This window comes from Pectinophora gossypiella, chromosome 7 (assembly GCF_024362695.1).
Source record: "Pectinophora gossypiella chromosome 7, ilPecGoss1.1, whole genome shotgun sequence".
Lineage (NCBI taxonomy): Eukaryota > Metazoa > Arthropoda > Insecta > Lepidoptera > Gelechiidae > Pectinophora > Pectinophora gossypiella.
This window is the reverse complement of record NC_065410.1, coordinates 12845251-12870681: the sequence shown is the minus strand read 5'-3', so window position 1 is coordinate 12870681 and position 25431 is coordinate 12845251. Positions and strand designations below refer to the sequence as shown.

General features: G+C 40.4%; 1 protein-coding gene across 3 annotated transcripts in view; it reads right to left on the bottom strand.

Moving 5' to 3' along the window:
* Positions 1-174: 174 nt before the first annotated feature.
* Positions 175-25431, bottom strand: part of LOC126368373 (uncharacterized) — a 47326-nt gene continuing 22069 nt past the window's right edge. Inside the window, exons 7-22 of one of the 3 annotated variants that reach the window (XM_050012314.1) lie at positions 17083-17230; positions 14774-14971; positions 13568-13681; positions 12987-13186; positions 11629-11726; positions 9780-10015; positions 8679-8771; positions 6240-6434; positions 5697-5831; positions 5151-5288; positions 4563-4869; positions 2941-3074; positions 2174-2363; positions 1498-1637; positions 947-1089; positions 175-695 (exon numbers count right to left, since the gene is read on the bottom strand). In XM_050012314.1, coding sequence (XP_049868271.1) covers positions 949-1089; positions 1498-1637; positions 2174-2363; positions 2941-3074; positions 4563-4869; positions 5151-5288; positions 5697-5831; positions 6240-6434; positions 8679-8771; positions 9780-10015; positions 11629-11726; positions 12987-13186; positions 13568-13681; positions 14774-14971; positions 17083-17230 — 2467 coding nt within the window. In that variant the 3' untranslated portion in view covers positions 175-695; positions 947-948. The remainder of the gene's footprint in view (positions 696-946; positions 1090-1497; positions 1638-2173; positions 2364-2940; positions 3075-4562; positions 4870-5150; positions 5289-5696; positions 5832-6239; positions 6435-8678; positions 8772-9779; positions 10016-11628; positions 11727-12986; positions 13187-13567; positions 13682-14773; positions 14972-17082; positions 17231-25431) is intronic. The other 2 variants (XM_050012315.1, XM_050012316.1) reach the window with 2 other exon arrangements.

Genomic DNA, 25431 nt, shown 5'->3' with positions numbered 1-25431 from the left:
CGTAAGCACGCGACTCTTTCTCGCCGCGACAGAGATTATCTGTCTCTTCCTGTGCAGTACTGTGAGAGAGTGACGGGTGACGTATGTCGAGGCGAGAGTCACGCGCTTACGGTGCTAAGCCCGCTGGTGGGAGAAATAGGTAGTTTTTATCCTCATTACAATAAAAGCCATGTGAATAATTTCCCAACTTTATTTTATAGAAACAGTTTACAAATGAGTTATCACAGGCTAACGCGTGTTAACTATTGATTTCGTTGCGAATCAAAAATGAAAGGTAGATTCCATATTACCTTGAAGTTAAGATGAAGTTACGTAAAACATAATCTATACAAACCCTTACACTATAAGACAAACAAAACTGCACTGTGACTATTCTGCATTGCGAACGCATAAGTACACTTCTTTTCACGCCTAATAATCTCTTACAAAAATACACTTCCCAATTCATATATTTTTTTAAACTCATCCGTTTGAAGTATACAGATGAAGGGAACCAGATGGAAGCAAGCAGAAGGGTTTCCATAATCTCAGCTGGACCTCGATCCAACTCGAAAATAGTCACAATATTTTTGTTACAACAAACCGAAACTTATGACTACATGGATTTGGTAAAAAATCATGACTTAAGTAAATATTATACATATTTTTATGGAGATTACGCATATGAAGTAACTACACCCTTGATGATGCAGCATCTGAAAAAGAAAAAATAATGTATTTGTCTTTTTTCACTTAAAGCCATGGAATAGTCCCATTAAGGACTTAAAATACCTGGCGACGGGTAGGTGTATATATTATACGTACACCTCAGTATATGTGGGTGCGTTTGCGTATGTAGTTGCGTGTGCGTATGTGGGTGCGTGTGCGTGTGTGGAGGGAGGGGGGCTGTACCCGTTCAGTTCTTCCGTGACCTGACTGGCCGACAGAATGAAATCACGACACTCACATCTAGTTACGATCCCGCTGCATGCGCACGTAGGCGGCCTGGCGGTCGGCGCAGAGGCCGATCTTCTGACAGACGCCCTTGGTGCCGTACTGTTCGATTAGGTGGATCACGCTGTCGCCGTAGATCTCCATCATTGTGTGGCACTGAGGGGACAAAATATATGTAAATAAAATGTCGAGATCTCGGTTAATAATGTCGAGTCGGGCAACTTAACTTGATAGGACTGAAACTAGCTCCATCTTTTTCTTGCATGTATAGTTAGTGAAGGACGGCACTAGTTTAAGAGGTGTCAAACTAAAATTAAGTCAAGCTTGTAACTGTCAGAATAGGCGCCAATACCAGGTTTAACTAGGGTAGTTTCCAACTTCTTACTAAACGCCAAAACACGAAATTATGAAATTTGTATGAAAAAACAACCTGTGACGTCATAGACAAACGTGACAAAATGTCGTACTTATTATTAAATTTTTCTTTATTAAAATTTATAAAAAAAAAAGCGGTTACACCAAGGTTGATGAATTTGGCAATCCACCCACACGATAGAAGCTCACCCTGTTGGAGTATTTAGCGGGCAGCAGGCCGCAGGACTTCTCCACGATGTGCACGATGTTGCGGTCCACCTTGTCGTTGCTCAGCACCTTCTTCACCGCCATGATCACCGTCTCGCACACCGCGCAGTCGAGGATCTCTTCTGACAACAATTATAATAAGTTTATTTATTTATTTATTGAGGATTTAAGAGGATTTTGGATTTAAGTTATTTATTTTGCGAGCGTTAGGCTCACAATCTGGAGTATTTTGTTACTCTATTTCACCCTGGAATAACTAGATGTCGCTAACCGTTAGCTTACGTATAGAAATAAGCGCCATCTAGTGACGGTGTGTCGTATCATTATGAACACTTTGTTTTACTAGTATGTTAGTTATATTAGTTAGGCATGATGTAGAGTCATGAGCTATATTCTATATTCATGTTAGCATTAACATATTTGACATTTTGTGAGACTTACAGTTCAAGTTACCAGACCATTATAGACGGCGACATGGCTGTTGGTCTAATAGAAAGCTTGGTGAGGTGTGCGTACTTAATTCATCTTGCGATGGATGTACCTCCGACTCGCAATTGGGATTTAGTCGTGAGTCTAAGTTTACAGTTCAATTTGTCAAAAAAGTTAATGTGATATGGTACTAAAGTGTATGCATAATTATGAATGCTGGAGATAGTACCCCTCGCTTCATCCAAGCTGCCACCACTGGGACACAGTTTGAGCTCCTGGCACACCTCGTCGGGGCTCAACTCCTGCGCAAGCAAGCTGATCACCAGGTCGGCATACTTCTCCACGAACTGGTCGCACTCCGACTTGACGGACTTGGGCATGCGCTTGCACACGCCGTGCACTATTTTCTTGATTTCGTCCTGGAATTTTAAAATGTTTGTTAATAATTTGCCGTTATTATTATAAACTATTCTAAATGCAAAATTGATACATAATTTAGGGAGATACGGTCACGAGCATTAATATGTATACACTTTGGTACCCAAAGTGTATACATATTAATGCTCGTGACATTAACTTTTTTGACAAATTGAACTGTAAGTCAGAAATCAGAATCATTCATTCAACGTAATTATCATGGATAAACTTGTTGAAGGTCAATGTAACATTTTTGAATTTACGTCATTTCGCAAGGTGTTATGGCTGAGGAGAAGAAATGACAAGAAACTGCAACAGCAACACATCTTTTAAAAACCAATGAGGATATACATTACAAGTCTCACTAAATGTCAAATATGTTAGTGCGACAGAGTCCTAAAGTGGGTACATTATATTGCTCATGACTGTGCACTGGAACATTATAAAAAAAAACCAAGTCAAGAGCCAAAAACATATGGCGAAAACGTCGAGTACCGGTCGCGTACGGAGTCCAACTCGAATCGACGCGTGTACGGTAGACTAGAACTGTCATAAAGACCAAACGACCAAACAACTTACGTCATTGTGCTTGTCCTTGATTTCGTCGTCAATCTCCTTCAAGACAAACTCGCAGATGACGCAGACGGTGTTGGGCGCGGCCTCGGGACGCACGGGGCGGCCGCCCACCGTGTTGTCGGGGATCTCATTCGTCTCTAAGCAATGAATAACAAATTGGGTAAGACAACAACAAGTACTGTTGACGACAGGTCGACATGGCAATCGGGGCATGAGGTGAGCCGCGGAGGCGGGGTCGCCCTGCACACCCGCACAGTCCCCGTGGCGTCTTAGTCTTAGTGTCGCACGAGTCCGTATCGACCGCGTTTATCGATTATAATCTCGCTCACATAATTTATTACTATTGTGTTTTAAAAATGGCTACGGTTGCATCTTCATCGCGTGTTCAAGCAAAAAAACCAATAATTCACTCTCAAGCTCGAGATCTAGCTAGAAAAGTGTTAGAAAATTGTGACATTGAACGGAAAAATAATTGTTACAAAATTTCTGTCAATCGGACGTTAGATGATTCAGATGAATAAATATTAACTTAAATGAAAACGTGGTATTATTTTATTCACATTTTGTTACATACATAATAAAAATATATCGATATTGAAAACGTCACGTCACTAGAGAATTGCCATGTCGACCTGTCGTCTACATTACATGTTGAGTAGTTGGGTAGTACAAGTTGGGAGTCCATCGCCTCGAGGGTAACCAGTCATCTGTCATGCTGGTCTAAGTCGACAGACGATCCGATGTGCTGGTATAGGTCATCGACAGCAATCATGTATACCTGATATAAAACTCATGGAAAGCTCAAAACGTTACTTGGGTAGTACAAGCTGGGTTGGGTATTGGGTAGTCGGTTGGGTTGGGCTAAGTCAAAGATGATGGGGAGCACTGGTAGCCCTGTTGGTATAACGCTTGCCTCTCACTTTTGAGGTCGCAGTTTCGACTGCAGCGCAGGCCTAAACTAATGATTGACGAATTTGTTTTCGAATTCGTGTTTGGATCATAAAAGATTATCACGTGCTCGTGCGTGGAAAACATCGTGAGGAAACCCACATTCCCGAGAAATGCATCTTCGGAGGTATGATACCTAACCTGTATGGGGCGGTTTTTCCCTTCGCGGGTTAGAAGGTCAGAAGCGGAAGCGGAGATGATGATGAGATGATTCAAGTCCTCTGGTAAGGTAAGCAATATTCGCAGAGGTATTAGACAACAGATGGAATATTTGACAAAGAGAAATACACACAATCTTCTTACATATTTAGTTCAATAACCAAAGGTCTCAACATTCCAGTTGAAAATCCAGATCTAGAAAATGACATTTGCCGAGTTGTAAACTATTTTGAACATCAATTACTTTTTTATAAATACTGTTCCTTTTTTTGTTGAATGCTTAGAACAATTATAATAAGTTCTTTTTTATTTTATTCTTGTCCGAAAGTAAGGTGATCCTTCGGATAGTACGTTAAGCAGTTGGCTGCGACTGCTGTTTGACATCAGTAAGTATGTAGACGTTACATGAGACATGTCAGGGCTCTTTGGGCGGTTCAGTAACCCTGACACCAAGGTCATTGATCTCAAACCCACATGATAGAATAAGAGTGAGACGAAAAACAGAAATACAAACTCACCGATATCGCCGCCTCCGACCAGCATATGTTTTGGCAACATTGGTTTCCTAATGTTGTTCCTATCACCTCTCAACTGCGGGTTATTGTGGTACTTATCAATGTCTGGGTGGGCCAGTCCCAACGGGTTGCTACTGGCGGTATCGTCCTTGCACAGTTTGAGGAACACGCATATTTCTTGTGCGTTCATATTGGCAACCAACATCTCTACAAGTTGGTTGGAGTACTGGTCGCAGAAATCTACGCATTGAGTTCGGAGTTTGGTTGACAAATGGTTGCAGAGGCCGTCTAGAGCTTTGCGGATTGAGTTCTGTAAATATAGTTGATTGTTTTAGGAGACGATAAAATACACGCATAAATACATGGCGTTTTTTTTATCTCTCATTGAAAAGTGTCTGTTCAAGACGCAAGATTTTTCGGTGTGTGGATGTTATGTTATGTTGTTTTTACTTACATGCAAAATTATCTGTAACTAATTAACAAAAGCTCACTTTTGCATTAAAAATAATAATATTGGTTAGGATTTTGTTTTATGACCAAATAAATAATACGAATTTTGAATTTGAAGATTTAAAAGTGGCGATATATTACCTCGCTGCGGTTGTTCTTGAGCATGGTCTCGAGTTGTTCGACGGCGAACAGGCACAGCGGGCAGTTGGAGGAGCCTGCGTTGATGGCCACGCGGCGCACCTCCGTCGTCGTCGGGCACAGGCGCAGGGCGGGGCATACCTGGAATATCTTTGAGTTAAAAAACAGAGAAACAAACGTCTGGGTAGTAACGCTAAAGACTGAAAACTTCGTTCCACGTTTAGAAACTGAAGTGAAATATACATCGCCTTTTTATCTTCTGTGCTGCGAAAGTTGCAAGTAACGGCCGTAGCACAGTACAAGCACGCCCTTAGCACTATCCGTAACGCACGCACATTACGTGCGTAATCGTAGCGTGTTACGGGCGCGTTCGTAACATGCTACGGACGCGTTACTACTACACTCATTTACTTCAAAACAGATAGAAGTGGCGCGCCATTGACCTGGCTCATTTTTGTCTGGCCTGTGTCTTACATGTAGATCGGCTAGTAGTATGACGGTCACACGGTAAGTGTATGCATATAATATATAAAAGTAACTAGTACTCACGCTGGCAGGGTCAATCTGCTGCACGAGCAGCGCGATGACGGCGGGCCCGTACTCCGTCACGAATTGCTTACACTCGGCGTCGACCGACTGCGGCAGGCGGTCGCACGCCTTCTCCACCGCTTCTTTTATCTTGTCCTGAAATCATACGACGGAGAATTCCACTTGATATGAACTCTCATGATTTATAATCCTAAGTAATCGTCACGGTGTCAATTACACTCTGTATACCATCGCAAAGATTTTTATTTTTTTTTAATTTATTCGATTTCATATTACATAAAAAAGCATTAAAGATGAATTATAGACGGAAGTTCCTTTAGGCTGGCTTTACACTACACTTTTTCTGTGACTTTTTCGGGATGAGTTGAGGTATACACACACGTACGGCACACATCGAGTCAGCCGCACACTTATAAGAGAACTAAACATCTCTATAATCACATACCAAAAACTACGAACTGATCGTTCATGTACTTTGACAGACAGGAACGCCTGCGCTTGGCAACTCCAGCCTATTTATCTGAGCATATTGTAGACACGTACCTCGTTGTTGGTGTCTGAGAGCTCGACCTGTATGTAGTGCAGGAAGTACTGGCAGAAGGAGCAGGCGGCCTTGCTCTGTGGCGCCGCCACGAACATGCGCTCGATGGGCAGAGGCGGCAGGGGCACGGTCTCTGTGGTGGATTCTGAGCCCAAGATGCGCACGCTTGTTTGCTTCTGGATTGGGACTCGGGCGATCTATACGGAAAAAATATATTTTAGGACTATGTTTCTATTAGATACGACAACATGAAAAATAAATATAGAAGACATAACCACACCCCGGGCTCTCTATACAACAACTGATGTACAATCAAAGAGCAAAAGCTGATGGCTTGCTGAAGACATGATTTTTCTTCACGTGATTCTAGCAAAAACTAGTTCTCAATGTACACTCAAAGAGCAAAAGTTCAGTCACTGAGCCCAGCGAATTATTTGTAAACAGTGGTCAGTTGATGAACTATTAGTTGTCATAATTATAAACTTTATGTTTTGTAGATGTTTTTGGTCTATTACAGAAACGACATGTAGGAGGTCTTAAGTATAACCAGTTAATTTATTACTTTGTAAGAAACTGATTGGACTTTGGCACCTTATCGTACATGAACATTTCACAGGTAGCACAATCTTTAATGCGCTAACAATAAAGGCTTTTGGCGTTCCCCATGTTAAGGCATTCCTTGTGTGGGTACGATTTGATTTTTCACTTTATTCAATTAATTGGAAGACCTTTAACCTCGTAAGGCCGAGATTTCCAGACACAATAGTTAAACAATGGGGTTTGGATTTTAAAAGGACATTCGGTCTTACGACTTTAAAATGATTACCGAATGCTATAAAACATACAAAAATATTACTACGTTTATTTATTTATACGTAAGATTCATTAGAGGTAGTGGAAAAGATAGTTATAATCACTAAGCACGGTCAAGTGCTATAAAACAGATATCAGATAAGATGTCACATTAGTAGCTAGTTTTGAAGAAAATAAATGTCGGCATACTTCAACTCACTCATCACCTATGTATGTGAAATTACTATGTTATACAATATAAGGGTAGAGATTAGAGTCCACCGTCTACAATATGGTATTTAAAGGAAATGTGCGTGTTTATATATGGTGTGGATAGATTGGGCGGATAAGTGCGTGAAAAGTGTGAGTACTGAGGCGTAAAAAGGCCACATCAAAGCAACTCATCTAAATAAAGTAATATAGGGTATTTGACTGGGTCAAAATAAATGATAAAATGCTAATCTAGAAATAGAAGTCAGCCTAAGATGATCAAAAATCTATCTCATTTTACTTTTCGACTTATTTTCGAATATTATTTATGAATTAACAATGACAATAACAACAACAACAATGAGTGCGACGTTTGACCGCTTTTTTTGATGACGTCACAAGACAGTATTTCCATACAAAGACAACTTTCGTTTTGACGTTTCGTAAAAAGTATCTCATTTGACTAGGTTGTGGGCTTTTTGGCGGGAACGGGAACGGGACAGTTGCTTTCTTCATTGAATAATCTAAATAATTAGTACGAAGTGGTGTTTTGTGGTTAATGATCGCATTAAGTTAGTCGGAAGACATTCGCGACAGTGTTATTATATCGGAATATTCAATAAACCAAGTGTATCTACCTATTTTCGCTTCGTGCCAAGAAGCCGCTTCATAACTCGAATGTTTATGCTGACTTTTGAGTTACTTCGTTTGGGGTTCGGAGTAGGAGTCTACTCCTAGGGTGGGGGCTTAGGTTTCATCATCATCACCTTTCATCATTTCATTAATCATCAAGAAAAAAAATACGTAAGAAATGGCTGTATGGGCATAGTTCCCTTTGCCTTACCCTTCGGGGAAAACCAAAACAAAAAAGAAATTGCCATTTGACATTTGTCTGCATTGCGCACTTACGTGTATATGCGCAAATGTCAAATTGAAATATTGCTTTTTTAGATGAATTGCTACGATGTGGGTTTTTAACCCCCCCCCCTGAAATTACGACTGACAGAAATGAATGAACGAGGAATACATGTTGTGCCGACCCGACCTAGACCAGGATAAGGGCAGGAAGATAACGTGCGTGTATATATTATATACAGAGTGTTAAGTGACACGATAACAAAAACTTTCGAGGATGATTCAGACCATGTTTCCGAGTTGATATCAAGAGGAAAGTTCCGTCGCAAAAGTATGGAATTGAAATTAATTTAAAAAAACTCAAAAATTTTCATGATTTTTCCGACAGGAAATTCCAGTTGATATTAACTCAGGATTATGATCTGAATCATTCCTCAAAGTTTTCGTAACGGCGTCACTAACACCCTGAATATAAACAAGCACGTCATCCAGTATATGTCTACTGATTTTAATTATAATTGAACGTGAGACAGTAATTTATACCAGGTTACATACATAAGAACTTGAGAAGAACATTATGTTACCTTCGGTTCTTCAGTTTCGACGGGTTTGGATACCGGCATGACCTTTATGGACAATTCTTTCGGTACCACCGGTACGATGGGGACATCTGCCACCTTGACATACAATTTAATTTAAGCCCTCACAGCACGGCTACCACACCGCGCGGCGCATAGTATATCGAGGGCTTTGACCAATAGCCATACGACGTCTATCCACGTAGATAGCTGCGGCTATTGGTCGAAACCCTCGATATGATTTCTTTTAGTCTGACAGCTCTATATATAGTGCCGTCCTTCACCTATGACGAGTGTACGACGGAGATAAAGCTAGTTTTAGACCTGACGAACTGCATTAAAACAAAGTTGGTGTCTGCAGATATCAGCACCATTATTAGCTCAATTACCGATAGATTAACATGTTCACAGTCCAGTGATCCATATACGGGTCATGACGGACTAGCTCTACACGTCCGTGACCCATACATGGGTCACTAAGAAACGACCAGCGGGCTTAGCACCGTAAGCGCGCGACTCTTTCTCGCCTCGACATACGTCACCCGTCACTCTCTCACAGTACTGCACAGAAAGAGACAGACGATCTCTGTCGCGGCGAGAAAGAGTCGCGTGCTTACGGTGCTAGGCCCGCAGGTACGCACTAAGGGCGGGTGCTCCACTTGGATCCCGGGTAACTTAGCAAAGGTTTATATTATAGTAAGTTTGATGAATGCTTGTTTGAAGGTTAAAGTGACTGAAGATTTAGTAAAAATATTTAAAAAAAATCTGTTTAATCAGCTTTCCTTTTTCAATAAACGTATAAAAATTGAAGTAAATAACAACACATAAATAGCCTATATACGTCCCACTACTGGGCACAGGCCTCCCCTCAATCGATCGGAGGAGGTATGGAGCATACTCCAAAACGCTACTCCACTGCGGGTTGGTGGAGTAAAAATTGAAGTAATATGCGGGATTTACAAGGAAGTCAAAATATTTTTTATGGGGACTGTCAACTTGTTAATAATAGGCTTATTGTCTAGTTATAACATAATCTATTATTTCTTTTACTGTTGGTTTTCCGAAGAAAATAAAATGAAATAATGTTAAATAAAAGAATATACATACCTTAGCCTCCTCAGCACCAATCAGTTTAGAAGACGGCGCGATTTTGACAGCCAGCTCCTTAGGGATCAGGGGCGCGATGTTCACGTCCTCGTTAGTCTTGTTGGTGCAGATGCCCATCATGGAGCAGATCTCAGCGGGTTTCAAGTCCGACACCAGGTAGTTGTAGAAGACGGCATAGTACTGGTCCACTATGTGGAGGCACTCGTCCTTGAAGTGACCGGTTTGTTTGCACAGACCTGAGGTATAACATTTAAGAATAAGACTAAAATAAATTTATTGCCAGTAACAATTTACATTTGCTATATAAAGTAAGTAATTATGAATATTACGAATACGGGCAAAAGGAAATGGCTCAGCTTGTGATGCCATGGAGCCATGTTATGGCGCCATCCAGCGCTGGTTTTCAGTCATTTCCTCTTCCTGGGATATTGTGCGGAAGTAATTATCAACGAGGGCTAGAGGATATTAAATAGAATTATACAGTAGCTTTAGGTAGAAAAAAGAAACAATAAAAAGACAATCAATACGAAAGACACATTACATTACATTTAAGAAATAAGTGATAAAATCATAGTATAGAACTTAAAAAATCTTGATTTCAATACGATCCCGCTGGATGCGGGCAGGGCAGGACCGATCGTCGTGGAGATCCTTGGGGGAGGCCTATGCCCAGCAGTGGGCATCGTACGGCTGGTAATGATGATGAATACGATCTAGGACACAACAACATAGCATCGCGCCTGTATTCCCGAAGGGGTAGGCAGAGGTGTATAGTACACCTACTCCTCGCCAGCTATGCCTATGTAAAAAGGGGCGGGACTATTAGCATAAATCTTAGAAACCACGTGATACCAATTATCTATAATCCAAACTTGAGTTCAAACTCACATAAATATGAGCGCATTTAGATTATTTATCAATAAGGGACTTTCCAAGCTACGTTCCTCAAAAACAAAACAGATGGCGCTGTTCAGATTTTCCTTCGTTTAACCTTCTAATAGCCATATGCATCTTTTATCTTTGTTTTCAGGTACGCATTGGCCCCGATTCCTGCAGACACCGCCTAATTTTATTTTAAGTTATATCCGTCATTTTCATATCCGTCGAAAAGGAAAGGGACGGATGATTCACAGCTCTTAATTTTAGGAAGAATGAGTAAATGAATGAATAACCCGGGCGAATCAAAAGGTACGTCGCTGGTATCCAATCCGTTTGACGTGCTGTCTACTTAACTATGTCGGGTTATTGACGGGTGTAAAATTTTTAGACGGTTGGTTTAGATTTGTGCTTAAAATTGACGTGTGTTCCATAAATTTTATGCTTGTCGATTACCCGTCCCTTTCCTTTTTGGAGGCTAAGAAAATGACAGATATAACTTAAAATAAAATTAGATGGTATTTACAGGAATTAGCACCATTATGACCCTTTTTATTACACCCAGGCCAATTACCCATTATTATACTCATCGAAATAAAGAAAAGCAATATAGGTAACAGCACAATTCTATACATAATGTGATCCAAATATCAAGCAACAATATTTTTATATATGCTTCTGCCATTACATTGTATTTTGGAATAATTATAAAGTAATGAGAAAATGTGTATGTGTGTGTGTTTGTGTATGTACTGCTGTTGATGTACCATAGTAAATAAATGTGTAATTATCATGTTAAAGCTGTACAACGCCAGCTATATTGTTTTTGGTGAAATTAGCCTGGAAAGTTTCTCATTAAAATATGAATGTTTTCAACAAACTTTGTGAGATATTTAATATTCGAACACTTCACGAACCCATTAATAATTAAACTTCGAATGCTTGGTTTTTTTTTTTTCAGAAAACAGCTCACCTTTTAGAATCTTTTGGAACTGCATCTCAGTAGTGTTGGCGACCAAAACATCGCGAAGGTGAACCACCAGTTTCTCGCAGAATTGACACGGTACGTCACTGAAATAAAACATACACAAATTAAAAAAAAAGAGTTTTATTTCTGTAAATCAAACAAACAAGTTACAGGGGCTTCCCTAAAAGTAGTCGGATGACACTTGTGATGGGAATGCCTCGCTCTTCCAACGCAATCAGTACAATTTGATTTACACTATACTGTCTAGGCTTATCCAAAACTTAGGTAAATTAAACATCTACGTGAGTGTGTGTGTGTATGTGTGTGTGTCTGTGTGCGTGTGTCTATCACTACCCGTTGTTAACAGACTGTAAAATTAACATAAGGGCTATGCACAAAACTCGACAAGTTAAATAATGTAGAATATGCACACGCATAAATACCAAAATACTGACTCCAGTGCTCTGTTTATCAAAACTTACAAGCCCTATATTACAAGGAATTTTCTTGTAAAAAATTTCATTAATACAAGTATGTGTTTATCAAAACTACAGATGTAAATTACATGTTACAAGTGTCAATATTTATTTCACAAGTATATTTTACAATCCCTCTACTTTTTTTGATAAACGTAATTTACACGTACTTGTGAGTAAGTTGTAGCTTCTGAACGTGTACACTTGTAAGTTTTGATGCAGCACAGATCGTAAATCGTAAGATAAGCACAATATTACTTGATCTGTCTTGTGTTAGTAGTAACATCACACTTGCAACGCTTGTATGGATACAAGTGGCAAGTTCTCTTGTTGTAATCAAAAACAATAATAAAATAAATAAACATTTTTGAGAACATAGAATACAAAAACGTGACATAATAATTTACTTAACAGAGCTGTGACACATTCCACCTGCATGCGGGTGTACAAATATTTACAAAATACATTGGAAAGAAAGTAAGTATGCTATAGAGAATTATACTTATATTGGCTCCGATTCTGCAGACCCCACTTAATTTTATTTTAAGTTTTACCCATCATTTTCTTATCCGCCGAAAAGGAAAGGAAAATGTACTTACGGTTTTAATGATTTTTATATAATATATAATAAAAAGTGATAGTATTTAAGTACGTTAGTCAGTAAATCGTTTTTTTTAAATAATATAATTTAAATCCTTGGAATTTTGGAGATACCAATTGAATAGTAACACGTCATCAATGGGCTAGCAATGGCGGCTTGTTATAGGATTGAGCATACCTGGTCTTCTTATACCAATTTTAAGGTAACACTTACTTCTAGCAATGGCAGCTTTTCATAGGATTGAGCATACCTTGTTTTGTTGTACGATGATGAATGTATGTACTTACTCAGTAGCCTTGAGTTGCTGGGCGTCAACCTCGGGGAAGGTGAACTCGTCATGGGTGTGGAACTGGAAGGCGCACTGCCCGCTCAGGTGGCACACGCTCTTAGCCGTGAGGTCCTTCTTGAGAGCTGCTACAATGTTCTCGTAGTAGCTGAACATTATCATCGAGCACGAGTCCGATAGAGAGCCCATGCGTCCGCACATCTGAAATTATAAATATAATTGTTCTCGCAACAATTGGTCTAACTGAAAGCTCGGTGAGGTGAGGGTACTAAGTTTATCTTGCAATGGATACATCCTCTTACAACACCAATTGGGCTTATAAACTTTATCAACGACACTAAAAGTAACAAAAATCCCTGTTCGGAGATCGCGTGACTTACATCGTAGTAGTTCAGGTTCGAATCCTGGCTCGGACTTACAACCACTGAATAGGTAATTATAACTAGACAATATTCCTGAGAGGATTGTTACAGTCCTTCGTGAAACATCTTAAGCCTGAAAAAATATTTTATCTATCTATCTACATGGATCTTACAACCCACGTGAAAGTGGGTTAGTTGTAAGGATGTATGGATGTGGTACCTGCAGCAATCCGACGAGGAAGTCTTCGTAGCTGGTGGCGTCGAACTTCTTGCGCAGCACGCCCACCGTGCGGTGGCAGTTGTAGCAGTCCTCGCGCAGCGCTAGCCGGGCACTCTGGGGGGGTTAAAGAAATTATACGTAAATTAAAAAAAAAAACAAATTAGTAATTGCTCAAAATATATGGAAGATGGAAGAATGTTATAAAACGTAGGAATGTTTTGTATGGGTGAGGTACCTAATTAATCGAAATCTTTCTTCAAAACCAACAAGTTTATATGGCCGTTTTAACACAATAACGTACAGCTATTTGCTTCTTTAATAGTTATTAATTAATACGATACTTAATACTCAATTATTTATTGCATTCCATGTAGTAAATTACATAGGCATAGGAACTAAACATGGACCCTGAATAGACATTGATGAGCGGGCCTAACGTCAAACAGCAGTTACTATCCAGTAGTAATTTCGAAAATGATATTATAGCATAACAGCTTGTAAGTATAAACAACATTGGTGAGTGCTAGTACGGTTCAGAACAATAGGTGACGCAAGGCGATTAGTATGAAATATTTATATTTTAGTTTCCAGTATCAGTACACACTTGGAAAAGTATTTAGAGTTTTATAGCATTTTTCAACAGCTGAGTAATGATTTACTTCCAAATAGTTGTAATATTGTAATTGACTTAAACGTTACCCTTCCGTTTTCCTCGTGATGTCATTGTTATTCGCTATCTATTTGACACTAGCTGATACCCGCGATTTCGTTCGCGTGAAACTATAGAAGTTTCATACAAAATTTGTCTTCCCTTTTTTCAGAATAATAATAATAATAATTTATTTATTAAAGACAACACAGATCCATTTATTTGTTAGTACAATTCACTTAACTTATGTTAGTACCTTATAACTAGAGGGGATTTGACACGCTTTATGAGGTCCAATATCAGAGGGCTGTCACACCTATTAGCAATTGCAGCCAGGATTCCATTGCTACTGACCCGCATTCTGTTCAGCAGGGATGCGGTTTTTTTGCGCCAGACAGCGTCAAAACCATCCACACCCGCCTCCGCGAACATAGCCGACGCGCTGCAGTAGCGAGGCAGCCGCAATAGAGCCCTGAATGCATTATTGTATTGGATACGCAGAGCATTATACGCTTTTTGAGGGAGAATGCAGGCGTTTTCTATATTATGTTACTTACGTATTTATCGAGCAGCTGGTCGATGCGTGCGTTGTTGCAGAGCCCAGCGACGGAGCACACTTGCTGCGGGTTCATCTGCGAGGCGAGGGTCTCCACCAACTCGGGTACGAAGTCATCAGCCAACTTCATACATTCTTTAGCCACTATCTTCACCGGGATCAACTTGCAGGAACCGTCGAATACTTCTTTCAGTTCCGTCTGTAATAAAAGGGAATGATTCAGGAATGATTGATATTTTTTAGGGTTATACTTGTAAGTTCTTAACATTGGCCCCGATTCCTGCAGACCCCCGTAATTTTATTTTAAGATATACCCATCATTTTCATATCTGCCGAAAATTGTTAATTTTAAAATGAATGAATAACTTTAATAAATTCTGTCGGGTTATTGGCCAATATAAAAGTCCTGCCTAAAATTGACGTGTGTTCCATAAATTTTATGCTTGTCGATTACCCGTCCCTTTCCTTTTCGGCGGATAAGAAAATGACAGGTATAACTTAAAATAAACTTAGATGGTTTGTACAGGAATCAGCACTATTCTTCTTCTTACCGTGTGGGTTGTAAGGTAGAATACCAGCCTCATCAACCCTGGTGTCAAGGTTATTACTGAGCCGCCAAAGGCCCCTGACATGGCTCATGTAACGACTACTTACTTACATCAGTAAGTAGCAACCGGGGCTAACGACTTAACGTGCCTTCCGAAGCACGGATCATTTTACTTTCGGACAATCAGGTGATCAGCCTAGGGTAGAAGACCCACACGATAGAAGAAGACTTTCGATACCTACCTAATTATTAGTATTTGTAAACTTAGCAACGGGTTCGATAAAAGTCAAAAGCAAGTCATTTTATCAAATAGTAGCAATAAATAAAAAAATACCTATTTGTAACACATGTCACATTTATTTAGGTATTCGATATAAACCTTGTTCGACACGCGTAATAATTTTACATTCCAAAGACAAGAAATATAGCTCTACACAGTCTGCGTTCGGTCACGAGTGCTAACATGTAAACACTTTGATACCATGTCGCATTAACTTTTTTGACAATTTAAACCGTAAGTCTCATTAAATGTCAAATATATGATAGTGCGACAGGGTTCTAAAGTGGGTACATGATATTGCTCATGACTGTATCTTAATAAATTGTGTTATAAAATTATGAAATTCTGATTACTAAATAAAGACAGATCTAAAGGTGGCAACAATGTTTACTTTTTCTATTTAACTGATTTATGAATTTTAATAAAGAAAAAATAACAAGTGCGACATTTAGTCACGATTCTCTATGAAGTCTTATAATTCCATAGTCATTTCGTGTTTTGACGTTTAGTAAAAAGTAACTGATTTGACTGGTTGGAAACCACCCTGTTATACCCTACGTTTTACACGCATAATGGGCCATCTTAGAGTCTAAATGCTGAAAAAAGAGCCCACTAACATAAACATAAACCTACGTGATTGATGATGGTGATCTCCCACCGATTTACGTACTATTCAGATAAAGCTGTATTAGTGTGAAGTTTCATAAAACTCGGTTCAGTAGTTATTACAGGAAAGAGTAACAAACATACATGCATCTTCACAAACTTTTACGTCTATTGGTAATACTACTTAATAGGATTATTTTCTCATTCAAGCCCTTTCATAAGCATGCATATTATCACTATGCCGTCATTGGTGGGATCATTAGCACTATCGGTCAGTGACCCCGCAGTTCATCTCGCTTGTTTGTTTGGTGATATCGTAAGCTGGCGTGTTCTGTTGACGCAAGATTTGAGCATTTTTTTAAGAAAGTGGGAGAGCTTTATCTACTATTGGTAAGTGATAATGTGGTTTAAGGTGGACCGTTCTTACCTAGCAAATGCGCAAATGCCTATACACTCTAGCCTTCAAAACTTCTACGAAGATAAAAGATAATGGCAGTTTTAAAATATAGCCCGCACCACGAAAGAAGTCCACGGATTTTAAGGGAACTAATTGGTAGACAATACTGCCTATAGGTTTCGCTACTGTTGAGTGTTCTTTCTTTGACTGTACGGCAACGGAGGTTTTCGACCAATAGACGCAGAGCTATCAACGTGGATACACTTCGTACGGTCACGAGCATTAATATGTATACACTTTGGTACCATGTCACATTAACTTTTTTGACAAATTGAACTGTAAGTCTCACTAAATGTCAAATATGTTAGTGCGACAGAGTCCTAAAGTGGGTAAATTATATTGCTCATGACTGTACGTATAGGTCAAAGCCCTCGATATAATTCGCGGCGCGCGAGTCGAGGGCTGCATGCGACAACTAACCTGCGTCTCGTTGCTGAGGAGCTGGTCCCGCGCCTGCTGCACCATGTCGGTGCAGATCTTGCAGATGTCGTCCTTGTCTTCAGGGAACTCCATCTTCGACCACACCTTCTGCACGCAATGCGATGTCGCCTTGCATTCGCGGCCCGTGCTGTGAGCATATTGAAACTGTTAAGGCGCTGGAGTTTTGTATAATTATTAATAGAAATTGGTTTTATTTTTACTAAATAATTAGGCAGTGGCAGAAAGGGGAAAGGATTCAAAGGACTCACCTCGTGTTTACGATAAAATCCAAATTGGGGAGGCCTCCCGTGGAATAAAGGTGGAAGTCCTATTCCACTAACACCACACACCAAATATCACTTCACTGTAGCTCTTTATTCACTGAAATTATGTAGTTTTCCCGATATTTTTGGGGAACACGAAACGTGCGCGGACGCGGTCAATTAGCAACTGGTTTTGTTTTCTTCGCTTCCGGCCTTCCGGTGAGAAAGGGGTAAGGAGCGAGACAGGTAATAGATGCGCACATACGTGCGAAAGGGATGGGAATAGCCACTGCCTATTAACTAGATTTAAGAGCATTATATTTTTTGTTTCTTTTTACAGCTTTGGAATTTATAATATTTGGCCAAACCATGCCCCCCGGGTTGACAGGACAAAGTCCTTCAATAAAACCCCCAAAAATTACCTAATTTGCAAGTTTATTTTTTAGTGAGTTATTACTTAGTAAGCTATTTGAAGTAGTTTAATTTAAATTATATTTTGTCCTAATTTAACAATTATTTATTTTACTGTTTATTTATAATTTATAAAATGAACTTGTTGTCTTTAATACGGGTTTTAAGTTAGGTATTGAACTATTGTTTACTTTACAATTTATATTAGTTAAATTTATTTTATTTTTATCAAAGACGTATAATTAGAGTTTACTGATACTAATAAAGATAATATTATTTTATTTACTTCTAAGAATAATTAAGCGGACTGTATAAAATTACTGATTAGGGAGTGGAAAAACCTTCACAGTTGGTCGACGATAGATTCCAGATTTAGTCTGGACATCCACAACTCTGACTATGCCATCTTTTCCGGGAAACGTTTGTTTAATAACGCCTAGAGGCCAATCCAACGGAGCACTATTGTCAGACTTAAGAAGCACTACGGTACCCGTTTGAATAGGTTTTCCAGGTTTCAACCATTTATTACGAACTTGTAAGGTGTTAAGATATTCAATCTTCCACCTTTTCCAAAAGGATTGAACCATACAGTCAACTATACGTTTCCTTTGGAGCAGAGTGACCTTCTGATTTGACAAGTCTTCCACCGGGAGTGACTTTAATGGCGTCATTACCAAAAAATGTGATGGAGTTAAAGCCAACGGTTCAGCAGGATCACTACTTAACACGGTTAGAGGACGAGAGTTTAGAATCGCTTCGATTTGGACGAGTAAAGTCGTCATTTCCTCGAAGGTAAGCAACTGATTGCCAACTACTCTGGCTAAGTGAGATTTAACGCTTTTGACATTACTCTCCCATAGCCCTCCGAAGTGAGGTGCCGACGCTGGATTAAACTTCCATTCAATGCGATGTTCGCGCAACTCATTGGCAAATTTATCCTTATATTCCTCCGATTCGAGCAATGAAAAAACTTCATTAAGGTGTGTTTTCGCGCCAATAAAATTGGTGCCACAATCTGAATACATTACCGAGACCGGGCCACGTCGAGACAAAAAACGTTTAAACGCATTCATGAAGCAGTCAGTGCTCAGGTCAGGAGACAATTCAATATGTACTGCCTTAGTAACAAGGCATATAAATAAGCAAATATAAGCCTTCTGGCTGCGCACACCACGACGACGAAACGGCAAAACCTGCAATGGTCCGGCGTAATCCACTCCGGTGTGACAGAATGCTTTCGCTTCCTGTACCCTACAGGCCGGCAAACTTGCCATCAAGGGGTGATCGTTTCGCGGTTTCACTTTGAAACAGACATTACACTGTTGCACACGTTTACGCACTATATTTCGCGCAGCTAGAATCCAGTATTTTTGCCTTAATAAAGACATAAGCAACTGGGGACCAGCGTGCAAGTATTTCCGGTGATAATGATCAATGATAAGATCAACAATGCGATCTTTGCGAGGGAGCATTATTGGATGCTGACTATTATAGTTCAGATCCGCATTAGTAAGTCTCCCGCCGACACGTAATACTCTATCTTCAAGGAAAGCATTAAGCTTCATAAGCGCAGGTGTCATTTTGTCTCCCGACTGAGCACTAACTATGTCATTGCGAAAGTGTGCCGATTGAAGGTCTCTTAACACTGTCAATTCAGCTTGCTCTAAATGAGATACTTCAAACTTATTCGGCAACTTCTTAACGAAGCGGAGAACATACACCACAATCCGCAGTAACTTGGGCCATGAAGAGACGCGTGCTGCGAGTTCGCCGAAGACACGAGGCGACGTGTGACAGTCTAATGGTGCGGTAGTGACTAATACATTAGGTTTCATTTCAGGTGCTTCATCGACAGACGCGGGATCGAAGGGGTGAACCGGCCATTCAGCGAGTGATAAATAACAAAACTGCGGCCCTGCGAACCACAATGGATGCACGACCAATTGCGCAGGGGTTAAACCTCTCGACAGGCAATCAGCGGGGTTATCTTTCCCCGGTATGTGATGAAAGCAACAGGGATCTAACTTGTCGTGAATTTGTGCTACTCTATTCGCCACGAAAGTATGCCAACGCGTGGGGGACGAGTGAATCCACGCGAGCGCCACGGTACTATCAGTAAACGCAAATATATTATCAATCTTACAGCGTGAAGAGTAAGTATCAATAACTACACGCATTAATTTTGCCAATATGACGTTCGCACACAACTCCATCCTAGCGAGGGTAATGACAGTTTTAGACGGTGCCACCTTGGATTTCGCGCACACTAGATTAACTGCTGTACGATTCGTATCCGGGAAATAGACATGTAAGTACACTACGCCTCCGTAGGCATTTTCCGAGGCGTCAGCAAAACCTAGCACGGATACTATGGCACCATCATTAACACCTACGTGCCGAGGTAATCTAACAGACTCGAGAAACGGTAATTCGGCTTCAAACTGTTGCCATAAAGACATAATCTTCGGGGGTGGAGTCTCATCCCAATCGACATTGGCTTGCCACAGTGATTTTAAAATTAATTTAGCGAGCAGTATAACCGGCGCCACCAATCCTACCAAGTCCCATAATCGAGCAATAGTGGATAGAATATTGCGCTTGGTGCACACGCGCGGCTCCGTATTAACACTGAACGTGAAGACGTCATCGGCCGGTACCCAATGGAGTCCTAGAATTTTGAGCTGACTCTCCGGACTGAACTCGACCGCCTCCGAGACGCGATGCGAGACCGGGATGCTCTCTAGTACCTCGGGTGAGTTACTCGAAAACTTGACCAAGTCGAACCCTCCAGCCGCAAACAAGTCGATCAGCTGATTCGAGAGTTCAACGCCCTCAGCCACTGAGGAACAGCTAGTGGCTAAGTCGTCCATATAAATGTCCGCCTTAGCGACAGCTGCAGCCGCGGGAAAGCGCTCAAGTTCATCCTCGGCGAGTCGACGCACTGTGCGTATTGCCAAATAAGGAGTACAGCATAACCCGAAGGGAACACGTGTCATTTCGAACACGGTAATGGGCTCATTGGGATCAAACCGATATAATAAACGCTGGAAGCGCCTGTCGTCGTTGTCGACTAAAATGCGCAAATACATTTGACGGATATCGGCACTTAACGCGATGGCGTGCAAGCGAAATTTAAGTAATATCTGAAATAAATCGTTTTGCAGGTTAGGGCCCGTATATAAAACGTCATTTAACGACTTTCCTGACGTAGTAGGATTACTAGCATTTAGCACTACTCGTAATTTGGTAGTACTCTTATCTGTGCGCACTACGCCGTGGTGGGGTATAACGTACTGATTATTACCGGAATTAACCTCCGCGACAGTACCAACCGGTTGGATATAATTTTTCTGTAAGTATTCCACAAATACGTTATCATATTCCTGTTTAACAGTATTATTTAATGATAACTTCCGTTCTAATGCCAAATACCTACGCTCAGCTGCCGGCATCGAGATACCAAGGACAGACGGGTCTTCACGGAAAGGCAGCGAAACAATATAACGCCCGTTACTATCGCGGCGTGTAGTATCGCAATAATAATTTTCGCATTTTTGCTCTTCCATCGTGAGTATATTAGGTGCATTAGGCACTTCCTCTAATTCGAAAAAACGATTCATGCGAGTTTCGAATGGCTCATCCACAGTACAACAAAGCGCGCGAGCGGCATTTTGAACGATTTCTTCAGTGGGGGCCCGACCAATTATTACGTAACCTAATGAGGTTTCAATCGCGACGGGCTCATCATCGGCGCGGGAGACCCTATTTTGCCCCAGAATACGGGAGAATACAACCGAGCCTAGAATCAGGTCTATTTTAGCGGGAGTGAAATAGTCACTGTCCGCGAGATCAAGATTATTTAAGTAATTTAAGTGCGCGACGTCTATCTTAGCGGTTGGTAATTCGCTCGTGATACAATCTACCACTAATGGCTTAATATTTAACCTGACCGACTCATCAAAGCGAGATTGAATATCTAGACAGGTAACACCTTCAATAGGATTAGGTATGTCACCTACACCCGAGATATATTTAGTCTGCGGTTCATACAATTTTAAATTCAAACGCTTACAACATTCAGTTGTAATCAAATCGCGTTGCGAACCACTATCTAATAGCGCGCGTAACGTAAACAATCTTCCGTCGTCATTTCTTACGGAACATTGAATAGTACCGAGAAGGACGCAGGATGTATTCTCACTATTCCGGGGGCGCGGGCGGTCGCGGGGGCGGGTATCGCTTCGGTCAAGCTCGCACGCGTCGAGTGCACACATCGTCACAGGGCCGAACTCGGGAGCCGGAGTTGTGTGGGTCGTTTCCGTTACGTTAGCAACAATAGATGTTTTATTAAAATGAAGTAAACTGTGGTGACTTTTGCCACATTCAGAGCAACGACATGAATTATCACATTTTAAAATCGTGAAGGTGACTCAAGCAATTTACACATGATTTATTAGCCTTTACTATTTTGTATCGCTCATTAGGAGTCATCAAAAGGAACTTTTGACATTTTGTCAAATCAGAATGATCACTCCGTCCACATGACGGGCACTTAGATTGCTCAGACACATTAACAAACGTCTTAACGCTATTCGAACGGGTAGCGGATCCTGCCGATGACTGTGTGGGGGGTCTACGTACCTGAGTACTGCCCGCTTTCGTACTTGAAGAAGAAAATGTAACTGAATGCGCGCGCTGCATGATACGCGAGTGTTCCCGAACAAAAACAATGAAATCGGTACACGTTGGAGCGGTCTTATTAGTATGACATTTAAGTTCATATTCCTTTACCACTTCCAATCCGACTTTTTTGCACGCAATATAAATAAACAAGAAATCCTCCAAATTATCGAGTTTTAATTGTTTCAATGCGGAATATATAGATGAGAATTTATCTATGAACTCCTCAATGTGCGCGGGCGTGTATTCCTTCAAGTTAGGTAAATTAAATAACTTATCCAAGTACGAAGCGGCCAGTACGCGCTTGTCATTGTATTTAGCGACCAATGCTTTCCATATTATAGGGTAATTATCGGCGGTAGGCAAAGCACCTTCACAAATACCTAAAGCCTTGCCCTTCAAAGTCCCCATTAAATAGTGAATTTTCTCCCCATCGGAAAGATCCGGGTTTTCGTGTATTAACACTTTAAAAGTTTCATAATAAATCGGCCACGAGTCGCTATTCCCGTCAAACGAACATAATTCTATTGTAGGTAATCTGCGTGAAGGTTTTTTCACTACGGATTTACTCTCATCGACGCGGCTCGTACTTTGAGTCATTTGCGATAATTGATGAATTTTGTATTTAATCCGCGTGTATAACTGTTCAAACGCAATTAATGAACTATAGTTCGGTACAGGACCGTCCGTCAATGATATTTGCATTTGATTACGTTCTTCAATCGCGTTATTAAAGTCAGTCCGAAGTAAATCTACAGTGAAGGAATCGGCTAAGAAATTATCTATTTTAACCTCATCTTGGCCAATATGTGCCATTGAATCGTGAATGGTTTGTATTCGGCCATAGATCGCGCTTAATTTATTTTGTATTTTTTGTAAGCGGAGATCGGAAATTTTCGCCTCGTCCGGCATTTTGGAACAATGTGGCGGAAACACTATCACCGAAATCTAAATTAATCTTATAGAATCCGGGTCGGATGGACCAATTATGTTAAGGCGCTGGAGTTTTGTATAATTATTAATAGAAATTGGTTTTATTTTTACTAAATAATTAGGCAGTGGCAGAAAGGGGAAAGGATTCAAAGGACTCACCTCGTGTTTACGATAAAATCCAAATTGGGGAGGCCTCCCGTGGAATAAAGGTGGAAGTCCTATTCCACTAACACCACACACCAAATATCACTTCACTGTAGCTCTTTATTCACTGAAATTATGTAGTTTTCCCGATATTTTTGGGGAACACGAAACGTGCGCGGACGCGGTCAATTAGCAACTGGTTTTGTTTTCTTCGCTTCCGGCCTTCCGGTGAGAAAGGGGTAAGGAGCGAGACAGGTAATAGATGCGCACATACGTGCGAAAGGGATGGGAATAGCCACTGCCTATTAACTAGATTTAAGAGCATTATATTTTTTGTTTCTTTTTACAGCTTTGGAATTTATAATATTTGGCCAAACCAGAAACAATTAACGTCGACGTAAACTTTCGGAGACAACCACGAACAACCAAAACTGGCAGCCACTCTTGATTTGGTTAACGGTTAGGTGACAGGCTGCCCTTAGGCACACCCCGCCAAACCGGACAAACCTTCGGCAAACCGGATACTCCATACAAAAACCTTGGTCTAACCGTGTGCCACCTAAGGCGTAAGCGTGGGCGTGTAAAGAAAGAAAGAAGAAAGAAAATAATTTATTTTAGAAATAAGTAGGTGGTACACAGAATAGAATAAAAAAGGGACGTCAGCTCAGCAAGATGTTGTGACACTCCGACATTGAGGGAGTGCCACAATGCTGATTTTTCAGCTGAGCCCCAACTGTGTTAATAATATGTATACATTTAACGGATTATAATGAATTTAAATTCGAGGGTGAGTGTGTGTGTGTTTGTTAAGCGAGAGTGTGTAAGGGTGCATGTGCGTATTAGTGAATAGAGAGCGTGAAATGATGCGGGCGAAGCGTCCGTTCTACACGCAGTATTCACACGTTGGACTCACGATCCGGAGGCCCCGGGTGGGGGCCCCGGTGGGGACATATCACAAAAATCACTTTGTGACCCCAAGTTTGGTTAAGACGTGCACAGGCCGATCACCCGATTGCCCGAAAGTAAGATGATCCGTGCTTCGGAAGACACTAAGCCGTCGGTCCCGGTTACTATTTACTGATTTAAGTGAGTAGTCGTTACATGAGCCATGTCAGGGGCCTTTGGCGGCTCAATCATAACCCTGCCAGGGTTGATATGACGATAAGAAGAGGCGTAGTATTATTCTATATTATGTGCCTCAGGTACAGTCATGAGCAATATAAGGTACCTACTTTAGGACTCTGTCGCACTAACATAGTTGACATTTAGTGAGAATTACAGTTCAATTTGTCAAAAAAGTTAATGTGACATGGTACCAAAGTGTATACATATTAATGCTAGTGACCGTACAAATAATACATCGTGTTGTAGACGACATAATAATCTAATACTTCTATTTTGTTGTGCCCGAAAGGGTCTATGATGTGAAACTCACATGTAACTTACAAACTTGTACACCATCACAGTACTCAAATAAAGAATATTGAATATCTCTTAGGCCATAAGCGGGATGATAAGCAGCAGAACCCATAGTAGGTTTCTACTTTACTCTTGACTGCTTTGTATCTGCTGAAACTATGATTTTTAAATGAAAAAAATAAATTTAGTTAAATAAAAGATAAAGATAATTTATTTGCTTAAACATGAGTAATATAAATACAGATGGCAGTGTCCACATTATACGTAAATAAATAAAATAGTGAAAAATTTTTATTTTGTAATAAGTATAATTTTGTATAATTGTCAATAACAATATGTATCTTCTTTTTAATGTACCATTTTCTTTTTAATATTTGTACGCCTGCATGCAAGCCGAACACATTTTACCACCTTTTTGTATTTCTATGTGTTCTCGCAAATAAAATGATTTGATTTGAAAAACCTACTAGCATTCTCGTAAATATGAGTATTTGACACA